Source organism: Peromyscus eremicus, chromosome 3 (assembly GCF_949786415.1).
Source record: "Peromyscus eremicus chromosome 3, PerEre_H2_v1, whole genome shotgun sequence".
Classification (NCBI taxonomy): domain Eukaryota; kingdom Metazoa; phylum Chordata; class Mammalia; order Rodentia; family Cricetidae; genus Peromyscus; species Peromyscus eremicus.
Genome location: NC_081418.1, coordinates 69431928 through 69452307, shown reverse-complemented (window position 1 = coordinate 69452307; position 20380 = coordinate 69431928). Strand labels below are relative to the sequence as shown.

General features: G+C 43.8%; 1 protein-coding gene across 1 annotated transcript in view; it reads right to left on the bottom strand.

Moving 5' to 3' along the window:
• The window catches only part of Creb5 (cAMP responsive element binding protein 5), a 293736-nt gene that overhangs the window by 216227 nt on the left and 57129 nt on the right, over positions 1 to 20380 (bottom strand). Inside the window, 1 exon segment of the mRNA XM_059256673.1 lies at positions 18134 to 18176. Within this exon segment, the coding sequence (XP_059112656.1) occupies positions 18134 to 18176 (43 nt within the window).

The following is a 20380-nucleotide window of genomic DNA, read 5'->3' as shown; positions in this document are numbered from 1 at the left end:
CAAGGGGGAAAAAATCGATGTTACCCAGGAGGCTGTGAAGTGGCCCTTTGAATTTCTTCTGCAAGGAGCAGGATTTCCTGCACTATGTGTTAAATGATGGTGATAACATGTAAGGCACTGGGGGTGGTTGCACCCATCACATGGCACCTTTCCCAGGTTTCTGATTTCTGAGCCCTAACCACACAATTTGTAAAGAGTCCAGATGGAAAACGGGCACCTGGCTCAGACTGAGAGCTGACTGTGTCATCACAGGACCCCAAAGGCCCCTTTTATACACTGGAAGGTTTTCCTGGCACGGGAAAACACTGTAGCTGGGCAAAGGGGAAAGGAAAGAAATGGTGTCTAGAGTTGCGGGCCATGAAGGCAGGAGTTCGCTATCTTTTCCTTTATAGGATCTAAAGATTTCACGAATCACTAAAATAATGATGGAAATGAAGATCATGTGTTCATTTTCTCAAAAGTGAACCTTAATACCCTTATGTTCCCAGCTGCAGAACACTGTGTGGGTGATCTCTTGTGTTGTTTAGCTCTTCAGTGACACTCAAAAGTTTCCCATATTGCTAATAATCACAAATATTTCAACAATAGGTCCAAAGCCTAGAAGAATTCCCACTCTAGTTTTCATAATTGTTTTATTGTGCTGTTTCTATTGGGTATCACTAAAGCTGTACAAGTTGACGTCTAGAACCCTATCATTACACACACAGAGGAGAATAGAAAAGTATGAAGTCTTTTTGAGTTACTCAGGACACCTCCATTTTGGGGGTGGTGTTGTTGTTGTTGTTTGTTTGTTTGTTTTGGTCTTTCAAGACAGGGTTTCTCTGTGTAGTTTTGGTGCCTGTCCTGGATCTCACTCTATAGACCAGGCTGGCCTTGAACTCACAAAGATCTGCCTCCCGAGTGCTGGGATTAAAGGCGTGTGCCACCACTGCCTGGCTCCCAGGACACCTCTTTTCTGTCATGCCTACATACAGTTTCAAATTCTACCAATTTACCCCAAGCACCCCTCCTCTTCCTATATTCCCAGGCCTTCTTCCAGCAGCCTATACCTAACCACTGTCGTTTCCTGTCCTGGAGTGGGAGACTTCTGACTTTCTTCACTCCTGGCTCTTCTCCCTCCTCCTTTCCCTATCACCGCACCGAGAGCTCTTCAAAATGTATATTCAGTCACACTGCACACAGTGCAATATGCATCCCCACTCGAAATCATTGCAAGGCTTCTTTGCTTTGAAATCCACCAACAGCACTGTCTGTGACCTCTCCACTGCTAGGGGACCCTTCCTACCAAGCAGTTGATCTAATGCTGTCAACACTCTAGTTCTTGGGGCCTCCTCCCACCTTTCTGGAATTCTCCTGCCCATATTCTGATCTTCCTCCATGTCAGTACCACACCTTGTAACATGGATTTTCGTTTTATTTTGGTTTGGTTTGTTTTTCTTTTTGACACCAGTGGTCTTGCCAGGACTTCACCTTCAGCTCTCACACTGGTCATTCCATGGGAAGTCTTCCCTACTTCCCTAGTGATGGGAACTGTTTCCTTTAGAGGGATTTTTATAAGATTACAGCTGTGCTTAATTTTATGATTATTGGCCATTTCTGCCCTCATTTGTAATCGCTGTCAGAGTAGAAACTAAATCTGATTTTACTCTCCACTGTGACTCCATTACCACAGCACAGGTGAGTGCCTAGTGACCCACAGGACAGCGTTTCTAGGTATTCAGATTGGTGAGCCTCACACCTTTATGGCCTGGTCAACTTTTGAAATGCTAACATCTCATCTGCTCACCTTGGAACCTGAAAGCATGCTGAGAGCAGTAGAGTTTTAGACTTAAAGGAATTTGTTCAAGTCTGGGCTAAAGAATTAAAGGAGATGAGAACCAAGAAGAAAGCTTGAAAGGGAAATCTTGGAAGCATGCTCAAAGCATCCCAAGTGACCACTTTGCTGTAATGACCAACAACCTTCTTCATGTTTACGGACAAATCAAGGAAGATTAGGCTCAGGCTCCTCAACAAGGAACTTGGTTGGCTTTTGTGAGAGCAGAGCATGCATGTCAAGTTAGAGAAAAAAAGCTTCACCCCAAGATGCCAAAGCTCAAGATCTTTTCTAAGAATCATTAAAGAGAAAATAATTATCATCTAGTCTTATATCCTTCCCCCGGCAACCATTGTAAAACGTCCCGTTATCTCTGAGGTCTCTACAAGATGACTCCTGAATTATATTTTCATCCTTTCACAATTTCCCAACATACACACATAAAGTCTGCGTGCTCTCTAGCCTTCTTTCCCTAGACCCAGAGAGTGATTTTAAAACATTTTGGGAAAATCAACAATCTGGCAAAAGCATTCCCATTCCACATTTAGAGAAGGTGACTGTTTTCTTTAAGCATTACATAGGAATTCAAACATGAAATTATTTTCTGAGTTCACATTGTCCCAATTATGGATTCAAAACTTGTCTTTATTGATAAAAGAATAGCATTTTACATCCAGATAAATTCAACATCCAATTTCAAAAACACAAGGAGCGTATTATCTTGCTGAGTTATTTTTGATTGTGCAGGTGGGGAGATTTGAAGCTGGAGAAACCATGTCACCAAACAGATGACATTGGATGGATGTCAGTATACAGACAGAGATCAGATGTGTGCACTGAAGTTCGGCCTTTGGCCTTTTCGTGTTCGACATCTTTATCAACAGTTTGGATGAAGATATAAAAATTGTGCTTGTCAAATCTGCAGTTGACACAAAGTTGGGAGACACAGCTAATGTTCTGGAAAGCAGAATCAGGTTTTCCTTGAGCCAACTGTGTGATCTGGCTTCCAAAAATGCTAACATAAATCTAGGTTGTTTTAGAAGTGAAATGTCCTGATCGGGGAAGTAATTATTCCACAGTAGGGTACGTTAGCCTGACCACATTTGGCCACCACATTTTTAAGAGGAAAATTGACAAATAGGAGGGAATGAGAGTAATGAATGCACTCCAAATGCATCGCAGGGAGAACGGCGGAGGGACCAGGGAATATTTAGTCTGAAGAGGGAAGACCTAGAGGGTCACACTACATGCCTTCAAATATTTGCAGGATTAGACACAGTCTGTCTCTCTAGAGGGCATCATTTCAGAGCACGAAATCATGACGCTAAGAAGTCAATTACAACCACAACTTGAGTATCTACGTTGAAGCAGGCACTATGGTAAATATTTTATAAACCACATCTTTAGTTGTTATGGTGATCCTACCAGGTGGACATCATTGCTTTCATTTTAAGAAGAGAAAGCAAGCAAAAGTCACCATCACCTATGAAGCCACTGACCTCTGGATACCCTCAGTCTTATGGGTCAATGCTTCAAAACTATAGAGTTAACCTTCTATTAGAATTAGTTTATTAGTATGTAGAGATATCCAAGACAAAATATAATATTCCATAAAATACTCAGCTCCTTAGGTCTGGAGTAAGCCACGATGAATGGCCATCATCCATGGTTAGGGATGTTCACAACAGGATTCTTGTATCAGGAGGGAGATAGCACAGGATGACTTCCAGATCTCTCTCATGGCTAAAGCACCTTCATTTACATGGGTCATACTTGGGTTGACACATTTTAGATGATCAGGTACATATACTACTTTTGAAGTTGTACTGGTTTGAGAGTTAGTAGGCTTCTCCTATCCCAATCTCCCCCATTGATGCCCAATAGCCATGTAACCTAGATAAATCACTCAGCAACCTCATGCTCAATACCCTCAACATTAGACAGGGGTAGGGTATCCCAGGACCGCTCGGGTCTATCATTTCTCCAGCTTTGGCACTCCACAAGTCTCTTGCTACATCTTATGAGTCACTAAACATCCAAAACAGACTTTTGGGGCTGTGATTCATTGGCTTACAAACTGGTTTTTTTTTCCTCTGTAACCATAAGCTTTTGTGGAAGTGGACCTTCCGAAAATCACCACAGATGGAAGGGATCTAGCAAAGATGCTATCTCCCAGCCATCGGCTAGAAGCTCCATGGACTATGAAACAGTCTTGACCTAGCTTTCTTCCTCTTTGGCTAACACTCTCAGCTTGTCCTTGACATCTTCTTCCTTTTTGCCCTGAAATGCTTTGTTTTCGAGTCATTGCTGTTCTGAGGCATGCAGGGTGTGAATGGGGTGAGAATCAGGGGAATAATAAGTTTTGATTGCATAGCCAGTGAGCTTGAGGTAGAGTGATAATTGACTTTCTGCATGCATGGACTTGGAGTACAATATGCAAAAAAACAACTTAGTGTACAAGAATGGACATCCGTGTTCTTAAAAAAAGAACTATAATTTCAGGGTGTGGTAATGAAGGATGAAGGGAAGTGGACCACAACTGAAAAGTAAAGCTTAGCACGCACAGTCCAACCAAGGAAGATTCCCACAAGGTTCTAAAATGTTATCTTCAAATCTACATTCTATCTAACTGCCCAGGTGTGGAGACTTTACAAGTTTCTTCATAAAGATCCAGGGTCATCCTGATGCGCATTTACAAGCCAAGTTGTGCAATCTTGGAGTTGTCTGCATTTTAATGATGCCCGGGGAAGTTATGAAGACTTCCAGAACCTCCCAGGGCTAAATGTCCATGAACTGCATCCAAAAGATGCCTAAGACATTCACAGAATAACAACAGTTCTATCCCTCTGGATGGTACTAGACTTCTTCAGGAGGTATAGGGAAGATGCTAGTGGGTCATAAGTTTTTCTTTGGTACTCTCAGTAGCTATGGCAATACTTGGTGGCAGTCTTGCTAGGAGGGTAAGCTGATCTGCAGATGGGGGTAGAGTGAAGAATTAGAAGAGTCACAAAGTGGGAAAGACACCAGAGTCCACACAGGCTGGTGCCTTTCTCTCCATAGCGCTCTCTCTCTCTCTCTCTCTCTCTCTCTCTCTCTCTCTCTCTCTCTCTCTCTCTCTCTCTCTCAGTGTGTGTGTGTGTGTGTGTGTGTGTGTGTCTAGCACTCTCCTTAATGGAGTCAGATAAAGCAGGGTGCACAACACAGGTGGAGAAAGCACACCTCGTAACTTCTTCAGGAGGGAGACAGGAGAGTAAAGTACAGGGTTCTATGAAAACTCCGGCCTGGAGCAGCAAGTAGAAGCTGTACTCTCTGAGTTTGCTTCTGGGGAATTTTAAGAGGGGCAGGGTACCGGGGGAAACATGAGCATGGAATCGGCTGGACATCGGGTCATGTCCACACCAGCTCTGTATCACTTGGGCATGCTGTTTTTGTTCTCTGAACCCTACCATCCTCAGTTTACAACAGAGATAACCATCGAATGATGGGCTTGCAGCCAGGAGCATGTGAGACAGAGCTATCCCAGCACAACGAGTGATAGCAAATACGTGTCGCTTTCCTTGTAGTAAAGTAACATGCAGCTCAGAGGGGGAAGGCACCTTCTCGTGGCTCATCCCATGACTAATAAGAGTAGAAATCATTTTAATAATGGCCAACACTTATGCAACAATACCATAAGTCAGAAAATCCATTCAAAGCTGACTCTCAGATAAGAGGTGGATAATGGCTGGGTGGCGGTGGCACTCGTCTTTAATCCCAGCAGAACCAGGCGAATCTCTGTGAGTTCAAGGCCAGCCTGGTCTACAGATCGAGATCCAGTACAAGCACCCAAAAACAGAGAAACCCTGTCTTGAAAAAAGAACAGAGGTGGATAATGTAAGCAGCCCCATTTTGTAGATGGGGAAAGTGAGGCACAGAGAGACTGAGGAGAATGGCTTAGATCCAAGTGTGCAGATCTAGAAATGAGTTCACAAGCAGGAAGCTGTGCTGTTACCATTGTCTTGTAGTGAGAGCATTTCCTTTTGGAAAAGGTCGCGGCAAAACATGAAGAGTGTCAGTGCTCTTTACATGAGCATCATAGAGGGTGGTCAGTAATGCTGCTTTGTGTCCCAAGAATCACAGGCTGTGTGTCACACCAGTCATTCAGATCCATGTCTTCACCGACACCTTCATACCTGGAAGTGCTGGGGGTGACACCATTAATTCATCTCAAAGACCAGTGTCCTTGTCTGAGGAATATGCTTGCAGAACGAGCCCCCCCTGGATTGGGGGAAGGTACTACAGCAGGTGGGGGAGAAAGGCTTGCGCATGGCTGATGTAACCCTCTGTGGCCTTGGCTCCTCATCCAAAACCCAAAGTAGACAGTTCCCTCAGGGCCCTTTACGGCCTGGAGTCTGTATAATCCAGAACAGCACTCCAAATGGTCACACTCTCCTCCAATCCCCAGATCTCTGTCATTTGCCCTAATGCTGGGGTGGAGTACCTGAGCCCTTCCTGGGTGCAGTTTATAGCTACTCATTTAATACCCTAGTAAAATACCCCAGACAATAAACTTCTTCTCAGGTGCCACCCTTGACTGTGAGAAAGTTTCCAGGTGTCTCTCAAAGGTCCCACCCTTTCCGTTACAGATTCACCTACCTAGAATGGTCCATGTGTCTGTCCTCACCTCCTTCATTATCTCCACTGTCTCCATTTAATATAGTCATGTGGTGCTGTGACTTGGATATGATGTGTGTGCCCCCAAGGGTTCATGTGCTGGAATTTCATTCCCATTGTGAGGGAATAAGAAGGCAGGATTTAATCCTACTATGATATTTAGAGGTGAGCCTTTCACAATGACTCACAAGGTAACTCCATAAGGTATGCAGGATGGGGACTTGTGGTTAAATCCTAGTGGTTTAATAAGGAAAGAAATCAGAGGCTGTAGGCTCATGCATGTCTGTCTCTGGCCATGGGATCCTTCTCAGGACCCTATTGACAAGAAGATACAACCTTGACCACAGACACCCAGAATGCTGAGCCAAAGATGAACCTGTTCCCCTAAGATATCACTTATCCATTCTGTGGTTTTATTAGTAATATAAACTGAACTAATTCCCATAGGTTAAAAGAAAAAAATCCTCTCTACTGTACTCATGCTGTAGAATTAGAACTGAGCCAATGTCAGTGGCTGTTCCTGGAGCCACTGGGGCATTAGAAAAAACAGGCTCAAGCCACCAAAAACAATCTGATGGCACTACTCACTGATGGGATTCTTCAGTTCTCAGAATCTTCCAGACAGTTGTTCATTCCATGGAAATGACTTCAGTAGGCTATCTACTACTTTCTACATAGGCCTTCAAAATGTTCACAAAATGCCCCCAACCAACCTTTGTAATATTATCCAGCTGCCTACCCCCCATCTCCTCCCCATCACACACACACACACACACACACACACACACACAGAGCTCAATGCTTCCTAACAGTCGGGCTCCAGTTCACCTTTGCCTATAGTAGTTCCTCTGTAGTCAGTCCATTCCTCCAGATTCGGATGGTGTTTCCTCCTCTGCGGAGTCTTAGGCCCCTTTCTTGGTATCTGCTTTATTTCTCGCTCGGCACTCCTGCCCTGCCCTCCTCACACTTCAAGAGAGAACCCTGTTCTAAGAAAAGTCAGTGCCTGTATTCATGGTGTGTACTCAATAGCCATGCCACATAGACAAGTTATTCAGTGAGTGTTGCATGTTCTTAGGCACAGATGTAGTTTCTGTGTGCTTCAAATTTCTCATTTGTGAAATGGGAACAGCCTTTCCCTATAAAGTTTTTGTAAGGATAAAGTTAGGGAATGTAAGTACAGTACTTAATGCCTTGTTGGCTACATTCAGTATCCTTATAGCCCTCATTGTAAGTACCATTAGGTTTATCACCATAGTTACCAATGATAACAGCAGCTCTGCCGCATCCTTTACTACTAAGATGCTCTCCCCCTTAGTCCCAGCATCCTTCTATCAAAGTGTTGGGACCACAATGGCAGTGTTACTTATTTTTAAGACCATCTTGTTCGCTTCTGTTTTGAATGCTTTGATGACAAGGGTGGGGTCTGACCTAACATGTTTGTTGAGTAAGTCTACAAAAAAGTGCAGTTAGTGTTGTAGAAATGAAAAGAAAAAGGAATCAAGCCCCCTCACTGCTGCCAGTAGCTCACAGGGTGTGGGGGAGGGGTGGGGAGTGCTGAGAAGGAGCAGATGACAAACACTTGGTCCGAGGAATATCTAACATAGGCACACATACAACAGAAACCAAGATGCATCATGGATGGCTGACGGTCTACCTTTTGATGGACAGCAGGCTAGTCAACAGGCCTGGTCACAAGCCACCAACCACTAAGTACATGATCGCACTGAATGCCTCCAGTTTGGCAATTTTGTTTTTATGATTCCAACAGACTTTTTTTTTTTTTTGCCATATTTTACTGCTAGTTCTGGAGGGCTGTGTCTCCCTGTCTGCTCCTCCAGCTTTATACTATCATTCCAGTTTGTCATCCTTTGGTCCCTCCCAGACCTCTGGAGATCCCACCATACAATGAACTGACATAACCTCGCACTTTCCTGGTACTCCTCCCAATCCCAAAGCCTGCAGCTCAGAATTCTATTAAAAGTCTATTCCTAGCCTTGTCTTTAAGACTTTATATCTGCCGGGTGGTGGTGGTGCACGCCTTTAATCTCAGCACTCGGGAGGCAGAGCCAGGCGGATCTCTGTGAGTTCGAGGCCAGCTTGGGCTACCAAATGAGTTCCAGGAAAGGCACAAAGCTACATAGAGAAGCTCTGTCTCGAAAAACAAAAAACAAAAAACAAAAAAAACAAAAAAAAAAAACACAAAAAAAGACTTTATATCTTCCCATTGCCTGTTCAAACCCTCCACTCAAGCCTCACTCATCTATCCACCATAAGACCTACCTGTGATGACTGTTGTCTCCACACTATGGCCTGAGCATGCTCAGAGCCCCTCTGTGCCTAGTCACACACTGTTTGGAAACTAATCAACAGCATTTTCTCACATACAAAATGAGGATGGTCCTTTGAACATAAAGGTAAGGCACATTAATGCTTGGGAGAGAGTTTTACTCCATCAGCTTTCCTAACACACAGCATCTAGCCTCAACCTTTCTGCCCCCTCTTCTGATGCCCCCTTATTCTCAGCATGACTCCCCTCCTCTCTCTCTCTTTCAGGTTTACCTTGGATGTCACTTTTCCAATGTCTCTCCTTGTCTAAGGTACCTTTGAAGCACAATTTACATGATGCATTTGGTGCTATGACTCCCAGGAAGACCACGAAAGTGTCCATCTCATTTGGTGCTATGACTCCCAGGAAGACCAGGAAAGTGCCCATCTCATTTGGTGTTATGACTCCCAGAAAAACCAGAAAAGTGCTCATCTCATTTGGTGCTATGACTCCCAGGAAGACCAGGAAAATGCCCATCTCATTTGCTTCCCTTGCTGCCACCTATTTCTGTGACTGGCACAGAATGAATGATCTGTTGCCCAGATTGACAGATGAGTTACAGCGTCTGAGATCATGCTACAGAAATACAAAGGCACAGCTTCCTATTGCTTAAGTTGTGCACATTGTCCTTTAAGGCTGAGATCCCAATAGAAAGAGGTGACAAGCACTAGATTTGATCTTCCTAAGGTCCCAGCACATGCAGCCAACATGGTGTTCAGCAGACTTCTCCAAGGCCCCATGTCATCAGCTTCAACCAGAGCCACCAACCGAAGCGAACACATACCAGGAAATCCAAGGGCAAGGATCAGAAACATGAAGGTGTGGGGAAAGCAAGCAGATGCTGGCACTGGCCTTGGCAGGCTCTCACACCTTCATGGCTTAGGGAGGACAAAAGGGCCGTGTTCCACAGGGGGAACGGAGCCTAAAGGACAGTGTACAGCAGTTGCCAATAACTTGGTGGTGGGATAAGAGGTGAATGGCTAGTTCTGGGAATTACTATGTAAATCTCCCTTCCTTCCTAACCAGAACTTTGTCAACTTACTGAAAAATAAGAGCATGTCTCAAAAACCACAAGGATGCTGAGGAGGGCATCTCTCCAGCTTGTCAACGAGAATCGCAAACTTTATAGCAGAAACATAACCGTCACATTCTCTTGGAAGCCGCATGGGATATCACTGACCTGAGATGAGTCACACCTTTGCTTCCCTTTGCCCTGGCCCCTCTTCCTCAGTTCCTATTCTTTCCTGGCTTAAGAAGCCAGAAAATTTTGGCCTACTACAAAAATTGCTGGAAGACCACCTTGTCTGGAGCTCTGGTTGGGTATCTGCTTTTTTGAGAATTTGGCAACAGGATGACCTGACCACAAACTAGACACACTTGCCTCAGTGGCAAAGAAATGTGCTCCAAGGCTTCCTCCTCTGAGACAATAGAGAATGAGTTGCTGATACTTCATCTCGGGCTGGTAGGACCCGTCAAGTGACTCTCTGTGAATAGCCTTGCTTTGTAAATTGTTTGGTACTGGGGAACGGAGCTGCTGAGGTGCTGGTCTAGTGACCCATCTGGACTCAGCAGCCTTTTTTCTATTTTGGAAATCACCTGCTTTCCTGGAGGACAGGTGCCTCACAATTGCCATGCTAGCTGACTTGTTCAGTCTTGGAAGCCAAACAAAACCAAACTGAGCAACACAAGACAGAGTCAGTGAGACGTTAGGGTTGCCATGTTTGATGACAGACGAAGAATATAATGAAATAACACTTTTTTCTTGAGCATGGCAAGCAAAACAGAATTTGCCATATAGCATAGGAGAAACCAGTCAGGACTGGGTGTAACAGTCCCCAGTGAAGCTTTTGGACCACCTGTCTGAATACTAAGAGCAGATCTTAAACATTTCTGCCAGCAGTATCTTGGATTTTCCAGATCCTTGGGGCTGCAGAAAAGTGGAAGAGAGCCAGTGAGGTAGCTTCCATTTGCATAGTGTGGCTAAGATGTCCCAAACCCTGCATGATGTCACCCATGACTACTATAATTCCATTTTGTCCTAATGTCCTCAAGACTAGACTGTTCCTGCAGACTGGTAGCCTCTGCCTGTGCTGTTCTCTTCTCTTCCAGGCACTTGCTCCAGAGGTCCCTTCTAATGAGGCTCCTGAACATCTTACAGAAAATCACATCTCTGCTTCTTTGATTCCCCTAGCCCATCCTTTCCCATGCATACATCCTCACGCACATCTTCCAAACTGAATACACCATGCTATTTCTGATTCCTGTACTGGAAAGACTTAAGAAGAAAAAAAAAAAAAAAACGATATAAAACACCAGCTAATTCTAGTTTTCCCACCAAGAATGTCTATGAGTTTGCTCCCTCAGATCTCATGCTTTTAAAACACCTTTAAAAGCCCAAATTCATTTTCCTATATAATACCCTGCCTCCTGTTGCTGTCACATCCCTGTATTCTAAAATCTCCTTTTCCTCCATCATACCACCATCGCATCATCGTTCCAGTATACTGTGAGCCTTTCAGGGCACAGAGCAGAGTGGAAGCAGGCTTGGCTCTACAATCAAACAATATCCAATGCAATTACACCTTTAGTAAACATGAATTACCCTTATTTCACAAACAAGATATTTGTAATATACTGTTTCACTAAAGAAAATCAATAAAATGAATAGGGGGAAATAAATGGCCCATTATTTTACACATAGGAAAAAAACTAGTATTCTCTCTCTCTCTCTCTCTCTCTATATATATATATATATATATATGTATGTATATTGTTCAAGGGACTCAAAAGACCAAGAAACCTTGGCTTGAGAAACAGACATACATTGTCTTTCTGCTCCAGCCCACCTGTAATAACTGAAAACTTAAGACATCCAACTTTATTGCCTAGTGTTTAAGGTCACATAGTAACAACATAAACTTACTTCATTTACTCATGATTCAGAACTCCTGATTGGACAGAAAGAAACAATAGAAGGCAGAGTTGAGATGCTCTCCTGTCCTGTGGTGTGCTCAAGTAACCCAGCCCCACCCCACGGAGAGGAGCCTAGACAAGCATCACTCCACTGAACCCAGGGACACACCCTCCAAACAAGGTCTTGCTCTAAGGCCACAGCTTCCTATTTGCCGACATTCCTGCTGGCAAGACAATCGGGCTTGGCATAAGAAGGGCTTTATATGCCAGAGTCACAGAAGGAAGAATTTGGCACCTGGTGTTTATGTACCATAAAACCATCACCAGACTGAGCACAACTCTGTTTCTGCCAAAATTCCTGGGCAGGAGGGGAGGAGGAGACTCAGAACTGCGTTTTTCTAGCGAGGTAACCAGGATCTATGGGTTGACTTGCTAAGCAAAGTGCTAATGCCACGAGAGATTTTTATTTAGGTACCCTCCCCCAGCAACCTCCCGTTTTGGTGGTGTGACTCCTGGTCTACAGGCCTTCTGTAACTGGAACACTCCATGGTCACTCCTGAGTTCATTTTCATTCCATTGTGCCCTGGGGACAGCTTCAAGATGGGACGGACTTACTGGCTATTTGATAAACTTAAAACAAAACAAAAAAACAGATAAGCTTAGACATCTAAAACAGACCTGCTAAGAAAGTTGGAGACTCCAATAAGAGCCATGACTACATTGCTGGAACTTTCAGTGAATTATTAGATCAAGTGGCTCATGGTTGTTCCAGTAAAGTTAGGTTCCTGTTCTCTGTAGGTATGCATATGTGGGTGTGCTTACATTCTTGCTTGTGTGTGTGTGTGTGTGTGTGTGTATGTGTGTGTGTGTGTGTATGTGTGTGTGTGTGTGGTGCAGGTTTATTCTCATCTGGTTACTGTACAAGAGATAAACTGTAGGTATTTATATGAAGAAATAGGTTTCTCAGATGCATTTGACAGCCCTATATTTTACTAGTCACCTTATGAAATGTTTTTCAAGCCTTTGTAGATAACTTTGCAATTTTAAATTGGTTTAAAGGATCAAAAAAAAATTTGAGTACCAGAATTTATTTTCAAGATTGGATCTGCTAGTAAAACACACACTACAGGCAAGAAATGAACCACAGAGCACTTGAGGGTCCTGAGTGATCTTTCCTCTGCTGAAGGAGCTTTGCCTGTGAATCAGCTCTGCAGCATCCCCAGGGGATGATATCTCTGGAGAGCTGAGTTTCTGTCAACTCCATTCTCTTTTCCACAGAATAATAATATTTAGAGATAAAATCTAGTCTCCCTTTCCTAGCCTAGGAAGAGGCCCTTCCAGGAGCTGAGACTGTCCTAAACTGAAATGTCTTCTTGGGCGCATTGAGCCGTTGGTTCCAAAATCCTTTCACAATTCCCCAGTTGACAAAGGTATAGGAAAGAAGCCTGGGGGAAGCATGGAATGCCCAGAAAGAAAGCTGGCACATGGAGTCTTCAAACCAGTCACATGAAACTCCAGGGGAGACTGAGGAAGGAGGACTGCTCAATCAGAATGGGGAGGATGGGGGGCTTATGGACTTCTTTCTGTCTTACCTTTCGTGACATGATCCAATTACATCCAGTTAAGAGTGTCCTGTAGCACAGACAAATGTCCAAAGATCCCTCTCAAAGCCACACTTGCCTGCTTGCCCCTTCAGCTGACGCAAGCATGCTGGACTCACATACAGATCACACCTACATCTTACACTGTGCTCAGTTAAATCAAGGGTCCCCGACAAACCTGGAGAAGCCTGCTGCCTTGCAAGAGAGACTATGGCTGACAGCTGATCTGTGAGCTCTAGGGTACATGGAAAGGGATGCTCTCTTGCCTCCAGGCACAGTCCTGTGGCCAAAGGGGCATTGGGCTGCAACATCACAACACCTTTAATATGCGGGATTTAATGGCTTGGTTTTGGCTGAAATGTAGGAACATGAAAAGGAACAGAAAAACCCCACACCAAGGAAGCAGGTCGCTAACACCAAGGAAGCTGGGCAGGAAAAGAAGCTATCCCAGGCAGCGGGACAGGACCTCAGATGGGTAAATCTCATACTGGGCTCATGAGCACACTGGGAAAACAGGGAGAAAAGTATTACAAGAGCTCAAGACTCCTTCATGAAAATGCTGAGGGAAAGGTACCCCAGAGAACCTTGGATCCGATCTTTGCCTCAGCAGTGAGGAAAATGGAGCCCTGAGGGGCCACATCTACTCAAAGGCAGGGCTGGAGTGTGGGTCTCTGGACTCTTACTATGGATTTGTTCAGCTCATGTGAGAATCTTGTAGCATGAATCTTAAAGAGTCTTATTAATAAAAATAAACCCAAGGCCAGGTATTAGGGTGAACGCTGGAAGATCAGAGAAGCAGAACAAGTCACAGCTTCCTCACCTCGCCAATTCCTCAGCTGATCCTGTTTCCTCAGACTGGAAGCCTCTGAGTCCTCATTCAAATGGTTCTCAGCTGAACTGCTGCTCAAAAGCCTAAAAGCTTAATCGACCTAGTTCCTGGTTTTCACACCTTATATACCTTTCTGCTTTCTGTCATCACTTCCTGGGATTAAAGGCATGTGTCACCATGCCTGGCTATTTGCAGTGTGGCCTTGAACTCACAGAGATCCAAGTGGATCTCTGCCTCTGGAATGCTAGGATTAAAGGTGTGAGTGCCACCATTTTCTGGCCTCTATATCTAGTGGCTGTTCTGTTCTCTGACCCCAGATAAATTTATTAGGGCACACAATATTTTGGGAAACACAATATCACATTTCCCCTTTTTTGTCTAAAATTTAAAAAGCTTATAACTAATACAAGAAATACTATATCCAATAAGTATATGCAATATATACAGTCAAGAATTACATTAACAATGTCTAGTCCATTAACATTAGACAGATTCAGACAAAAAACTCCATTATATATATTAACAATGTCTAGTCCAGTAACATTTGCTAAACTCAGACAAAAAATTTTCATTACTTATCCTATTTAAAACAAGTAGTTTCTTTTTAAAAGTAGATTCAATAATTGACCTTTTTCTCTTATCATATCCATATTCTCTTTTTTCTTTTCGTAATAGAGTCAATAATCTACATTTTGTCATTTTTATATCTTCTTTTACTTTTTAGAGTAGATTCAATGATCTACCCATTTATCCTACTATTTCTTCATCTTTTTTCTCAGAGTAGATTCAATGATCTACCTCATATCTATATTCTCTTCTTCCTTTTTTTTTAAACAAAAACTCTGAATCTAATCTCCTTGTTCAGCTTTTTTCTTGACCATTAACAATTAACAACTTGTAAACAACTGCCATAAACAATGACAATATCCATAGCTCAAACGATTAAAAACCTCCCATTCCACCTCTTGGGAATGTGGGTGTCGTTTTCTTAAAATTACTTCCTGCTTTCTGGAACAAAGACATCTTTAGGGGATCCTGAAAAGAAAATTTTGGGGTTAATTGTCAAGTACTGGGAGAGGTAGCTGTATCATTTGTTGTTCAGTCTCTGCATAATGGGAAAATGTAGGACTTGTCTCAAGTCCTTGCTCGAGTTGTCTGTGAATCTGGATCATCTCAGCTAGCCAATCTCGAAATTGTCCTGAGCAGTTTGTAGTCCAAAGCCAATCTTTCTATGGTGTTAATCAGCTTAACGGCTTTACCATAGTCCAGGTGGAATCATCTTTGTGGGGTCCCATCATCCTTTTGAAGATTTCAAAGTTACTGTTAGGCGTGGTCATGGTTCCCTGCAGATTTTTTTTTTTTTTTTTTGTGCCTCCTCTGTGATTTGGAGCAATCACAATCTGATAAATGTCTGTCTCTCAGAACCATGAATGTTCTTCCCTAGAAGAGAAAATCTTCATAGCAATTTCTCCTGACCATTTGTCTTCCAAACTTTTCCAAACTGACCTTTGCCGATGCTTTCTTGTAACACGATGGTCCTGGCAATTCTTCTCTGAACAAGCAGCAGTAAACCCTTCATCCCAGGTAGCAGCATCACCGCAGTTACCAACACAATGAGCAGCAACCACTACCTCCACTGACTAATGCCACCGTTTGTGCCTGGGCTCTGGTCGAAGCTTCTTCTTAGCAAGTCTCCTAGGCCAGCCTCAAACTCGGGATCCTCCTGCCTCCGCCTCCTTCAGCAAATCTTACCAGCGTGCACCACCACAACTGGCTACGTGTAGCTCGGGTCTGAGCTGGGGCCTGCAAGGCCACAGACAAGTAGCTTTTTCTTGAATTCATACCACAAATGTTGGGCGCCAGATGTAGCATGAATCTTAAAAGGTCTTATTAATAAAAACAAACCCGGAGCCAAGTATTGGGGTGAATGCTGGAAGATCAGAGAAGCAGAACAAGTCACAGTTCCCTCACCTCACCAATTCCTCAGCTGATCCTGTTTCCTCAGACTGGAAGCCTCTGAGTCCTCATTCAAATGGTTCTCAGCTGAACTGCTGCTCAAAAGCCTAAAAGCTTAATCGACCTAGTTCCTGGTTTTCATGCCTTATATACCTTTCTGCTTTCTGTCATCACTTCCTGGGATTAAAGGCGTGAGTCACCATGCCTGGCTATTTGCAGTGTGGCTTTGAACTCACAGAGATCCAGGTGGATCTCTGCCTCTGGAATGCTAGGATTAAAGGTATAAGTGCCACCATTTTCTGGCCTCTATATCTAGTGGCTGTTCTGTTCTCTGACCCCAGATAAGTTTATTAGGGCTCACAATATTCTGGCGAACACAATATCACCACAGATTCTATCTCACACTTTTATTTCTTACTGATATTTGGACCTCAATATGTTTGACCCGTAAAGAAATGACTTCATCTTAGGGGGAAAAAAAGGCTGAGAGGCATTGGATGGAGGGAGAAGTCAGTCAAGTTGATGACTGTATGGCGGCCATTACTGGCCTGGCAGACTGAAGCAAAGGAAAAGGATTCTCTTCGATGGACGCTGAGCTTCAGCCCTGGTCAGTTGGAGTCTCTGATGACAGGAGGATATTTGCAATTGTTCTGTAAGGATCCTTAAAGTCGCCTCAAAAACAAAACAAAAGAACAACAGAACAGAACAGCAACAAGGAAAGAGAGAAGAGTTCGATGCTTTTCCTCTGGCATTTCCCCTTACACTTCAAGTGCCCAGCACAGTTAAGTTATTACTGTGTGCACACTAGATAAGGTTCTGATTTAAAACAATGCTTAAAAAGCAGAGGGCGGTGGCGGCAGGAAAACTCACGGCCACTATGGCTTCATATACAGATTGTGTCGCACTCAAGGCTGAAATCCTAAACTCTGTGTTTTTACCCCCTCCAAGCTGCCTATTGTGTGCTTATAAACAGGAACCTGGCAGCATGTCAGGGGTGCAAATTGATTTCCTTTCCCAAATAAAATTGTAAAAAGCAAATAAACAAGGTTATGTGGGCTAATGAAACATTACATGCCAGGCTGGGGAGAATTCCTTTCAAATGTATTTTCTTGTGCAAACGCAACACAAAGCATCCATGAAAGGCTCTTTCATAAACAACATGTTTACACAAGAATGCATTACTTGAAAGAAAAGAAAAACTATGGTGCATCTCCCATGATGTATTTGGATTATGTTTTATGAAATAAATTAGGGGGAAGGGGGTAAGAAGGGGGTCGGTCCCTGCAGTGTAAGAGAATCTGAAAAATTAACCGAAGCTGCTAAAAAACAAACTGGAACTACCCTTGTCTGACAAATTATTTTATCTGAGTGCTTTTGTAAGTTATCAACAGACTTAAGAAGCCCACCTTCAGGATTATTTTAATGGATTGAATCTAGCTCCAAGGAGAAAGTGAATGGCGCCCACCCCACTCCGAGATCCTGGGAGAGCTCACTTGGCTGCCGGGCATCAGTGGAAACATCTCCTGGAGAGCGGCCTATTTCCTAATGGAGATGCCGTGGCCAGCTGGAAGCAGTTTCAGTAATCGAATGTGTAAGAAACTTCGCTGTAAATTGCCTACCTCATGCTTTACAACAAAGAATGGTGAATTTGGCCCTAAAACCAAAACTGTCCCTGGTGGACTGTGAGCCCCAGTGAAATCATCCCATATCATCTCCCACCCTTCTCCCATCTTCAAAAACCTTTTCGGCCTGAGAAACTAGGTAGTATGGAGCCTGGTAGCATTTACATACGCAAACTCCGGAGACATCTGACATGCACTCAGAAGGGTGTGATGATCGAGGCACCGGCAAGGCAGCAGGAGAGGGGGAAGGATGGAGCTTAGTTGGTCAATTGAGGGTGGCGCAAACATGAAGACCTGCATTTGATCTCTAGCAGCAAAGTTTAAAAACAAAACAAAACAAAACAAAAACAAGCCTGGCTTGCTTGTGATCCCACCACAGGGGAGGCAGAGACAGGAACATCCTAGGGCTTTCCAGCCAACCAGTCTAGTCTAATTGGCAAGTCCCAGGTCCCAGTAAGAGACCCTGTCTCAAAAAACAAGGAGAATTGTAGATGTAACCAATCGTCTTTTTAAATAAGAAACACAGATCCAATGCAAAGAAGAAAGCCAAGAGGTCAGAGCTAGAAGCTAAAACCTTACTCTTCCTCCTGCGGTGGTCCTACCTCTCGGAACCAGAGCTACTTTCTGTGTTAAAGTCGGTATATAGTTTCTGTTCTGCCTTCTCATTGGTTGTAAACCCAACCACATGACCACCTCGTCACGGCCTGTCTGTATAGGCCTCCAGGTTTTCTATGATTGGTATTGAGATTAAAGGCATGTGTATCCAATACTGGCTGCATCCCTGAACACACAGAGACTTACCTAGCTCTGCCTACCAAGTGCTGGGATTACAAGCGTACGCCACCACTGCCCAGCTTTCCTATGGCTTGCTAATAGCTCTGACCCCAGGCAACTTTATTTATTAACATACAAATAACATTTTAATACAAATAAAATATCACCATAGAGAATGGCTCCTAAAGAAAGATGCCTAAGGTTGGTCGCTGACTCTCACACATGTGCACATACATGTGTACATGCACACACAAACACACATGTACACATTATTTATGTGCCCCACACATGAACCTGCATACACAGACATGCATATGCTTGTGTGCACCCACCCACCCACACACACACAGAGGCATGGGGGATTGCCGGGGAACAGAGGCACTGTCTACCAATGGTCACAGAGGACATTTTGATTGCTGTTCTGATAACCTAGCCTTCTCTCATGCTGCCATCTATCATTAGGACATGGGCATCGCGTACTTAGTGACCAGGAGCAACAGAATTTAAGTTTCTATGACCCACAATGGCCTTTATAATCAAAATAGGCAATGAAGCTTCCCCCCCCCCAACTTAGAGCTCCTATTTAGTCTTGATATGTAATTCCACTAGCTCATTAGAAATAAAGAACAATTGGCACAGAAAACACAAGAGATCACAGCCTTAACCTGTTTCCGTGTGGTGCTGACTGTGAAGTCAAGATCTGGCGGATGTCTTCCTCCCTCTGCTACACCTTGCTTACCAGACAGTCTTGCCCAAGTCTCCTGACCACTCAGAACTTTCTTTACTCCATCACTTTCAAATCCACAACAAACACTATCGGGGGCTGATGGTCATGGTGAGTAATGAGGTAATATTTGCAAAATGCTAAGCGCTTCCCAGTCTGATGATCAAATGCAAAAGCTTCAGACCGAATACTCTGGAGAGCAGTTAAAGCGCAGAAAGGGTTAGTCACCAGTTGGCTGCAGCTCTGTACTAGGGAGGGGATTGAAGAGGAGTGTGTTTTTTAAAGGGTTTTGGCTAAGAGGTTGGGGCGCTAAGAGCAAGGAAGTGAAGGGGGAAGAATGTTTGGGGGCTTGCAAACCTGAAACATGAATTATTTTGCTTCTAAAATATATCATTAACTTAAACACCCTGCATCCTTTTCAGCAACACCGAAGATAACTTAATTACACAAAACTGTTTCCGCTGCACACGAGCCCATAGGATGCACGCCAATGTGTGAGAGTAGAGTACATGGAAATGTTGGTCCTTATCCTAAGAAAAGGATGCAACATGAAACGGGGCTTGGCGAGGAACACATATACCAAGTGTAACTGGCAACTTCATTCCCCTGTTTTCTGGGGAAATGGAGGAATCAAATTAATCATTGGCAAATTTGATAACAGATGTGTTTCTTGGCAGATCCGCATTAAGCATTCGAGAAGTAATTACCCCCTAAAGCGTGTGGTGTTCCTGTGTGCAGTTGGCACTGCGCGAAGTCTTCAGCCCCTTTGTTTTTATCTGACTTGGAGTTGGAGCCTCGGGGTGATACTTCAACTGCTGCTTTAGATTATAAACTCTTAACAGCACCTTGCTGGAGGGCACTGTGTTTATTGACGCTATGTAAGCAATTTACAGTCCCTTAATAGCGCATTCACCACAATGTTACAGTGTTTAACTTGTTAAATTATATTTAGAGCTTCAGGGAATATTACCTCATTGGCTTCACTGGTGTAGTTATTGATATCATGGAGTTATGGGGCATCTACCTGACTGGTGACAGCCACAGGGACATTTTACAGGCTGGGGTCAAAGGCAGAGGGCAAAGTTTGAGCCAAGTTGAGGAAGTAAGGGGCCTGAGCAGAGGGACAGGGCAGGGAACTCTAAAGGAAAGATGTCCGAGCCTGAGAGGAC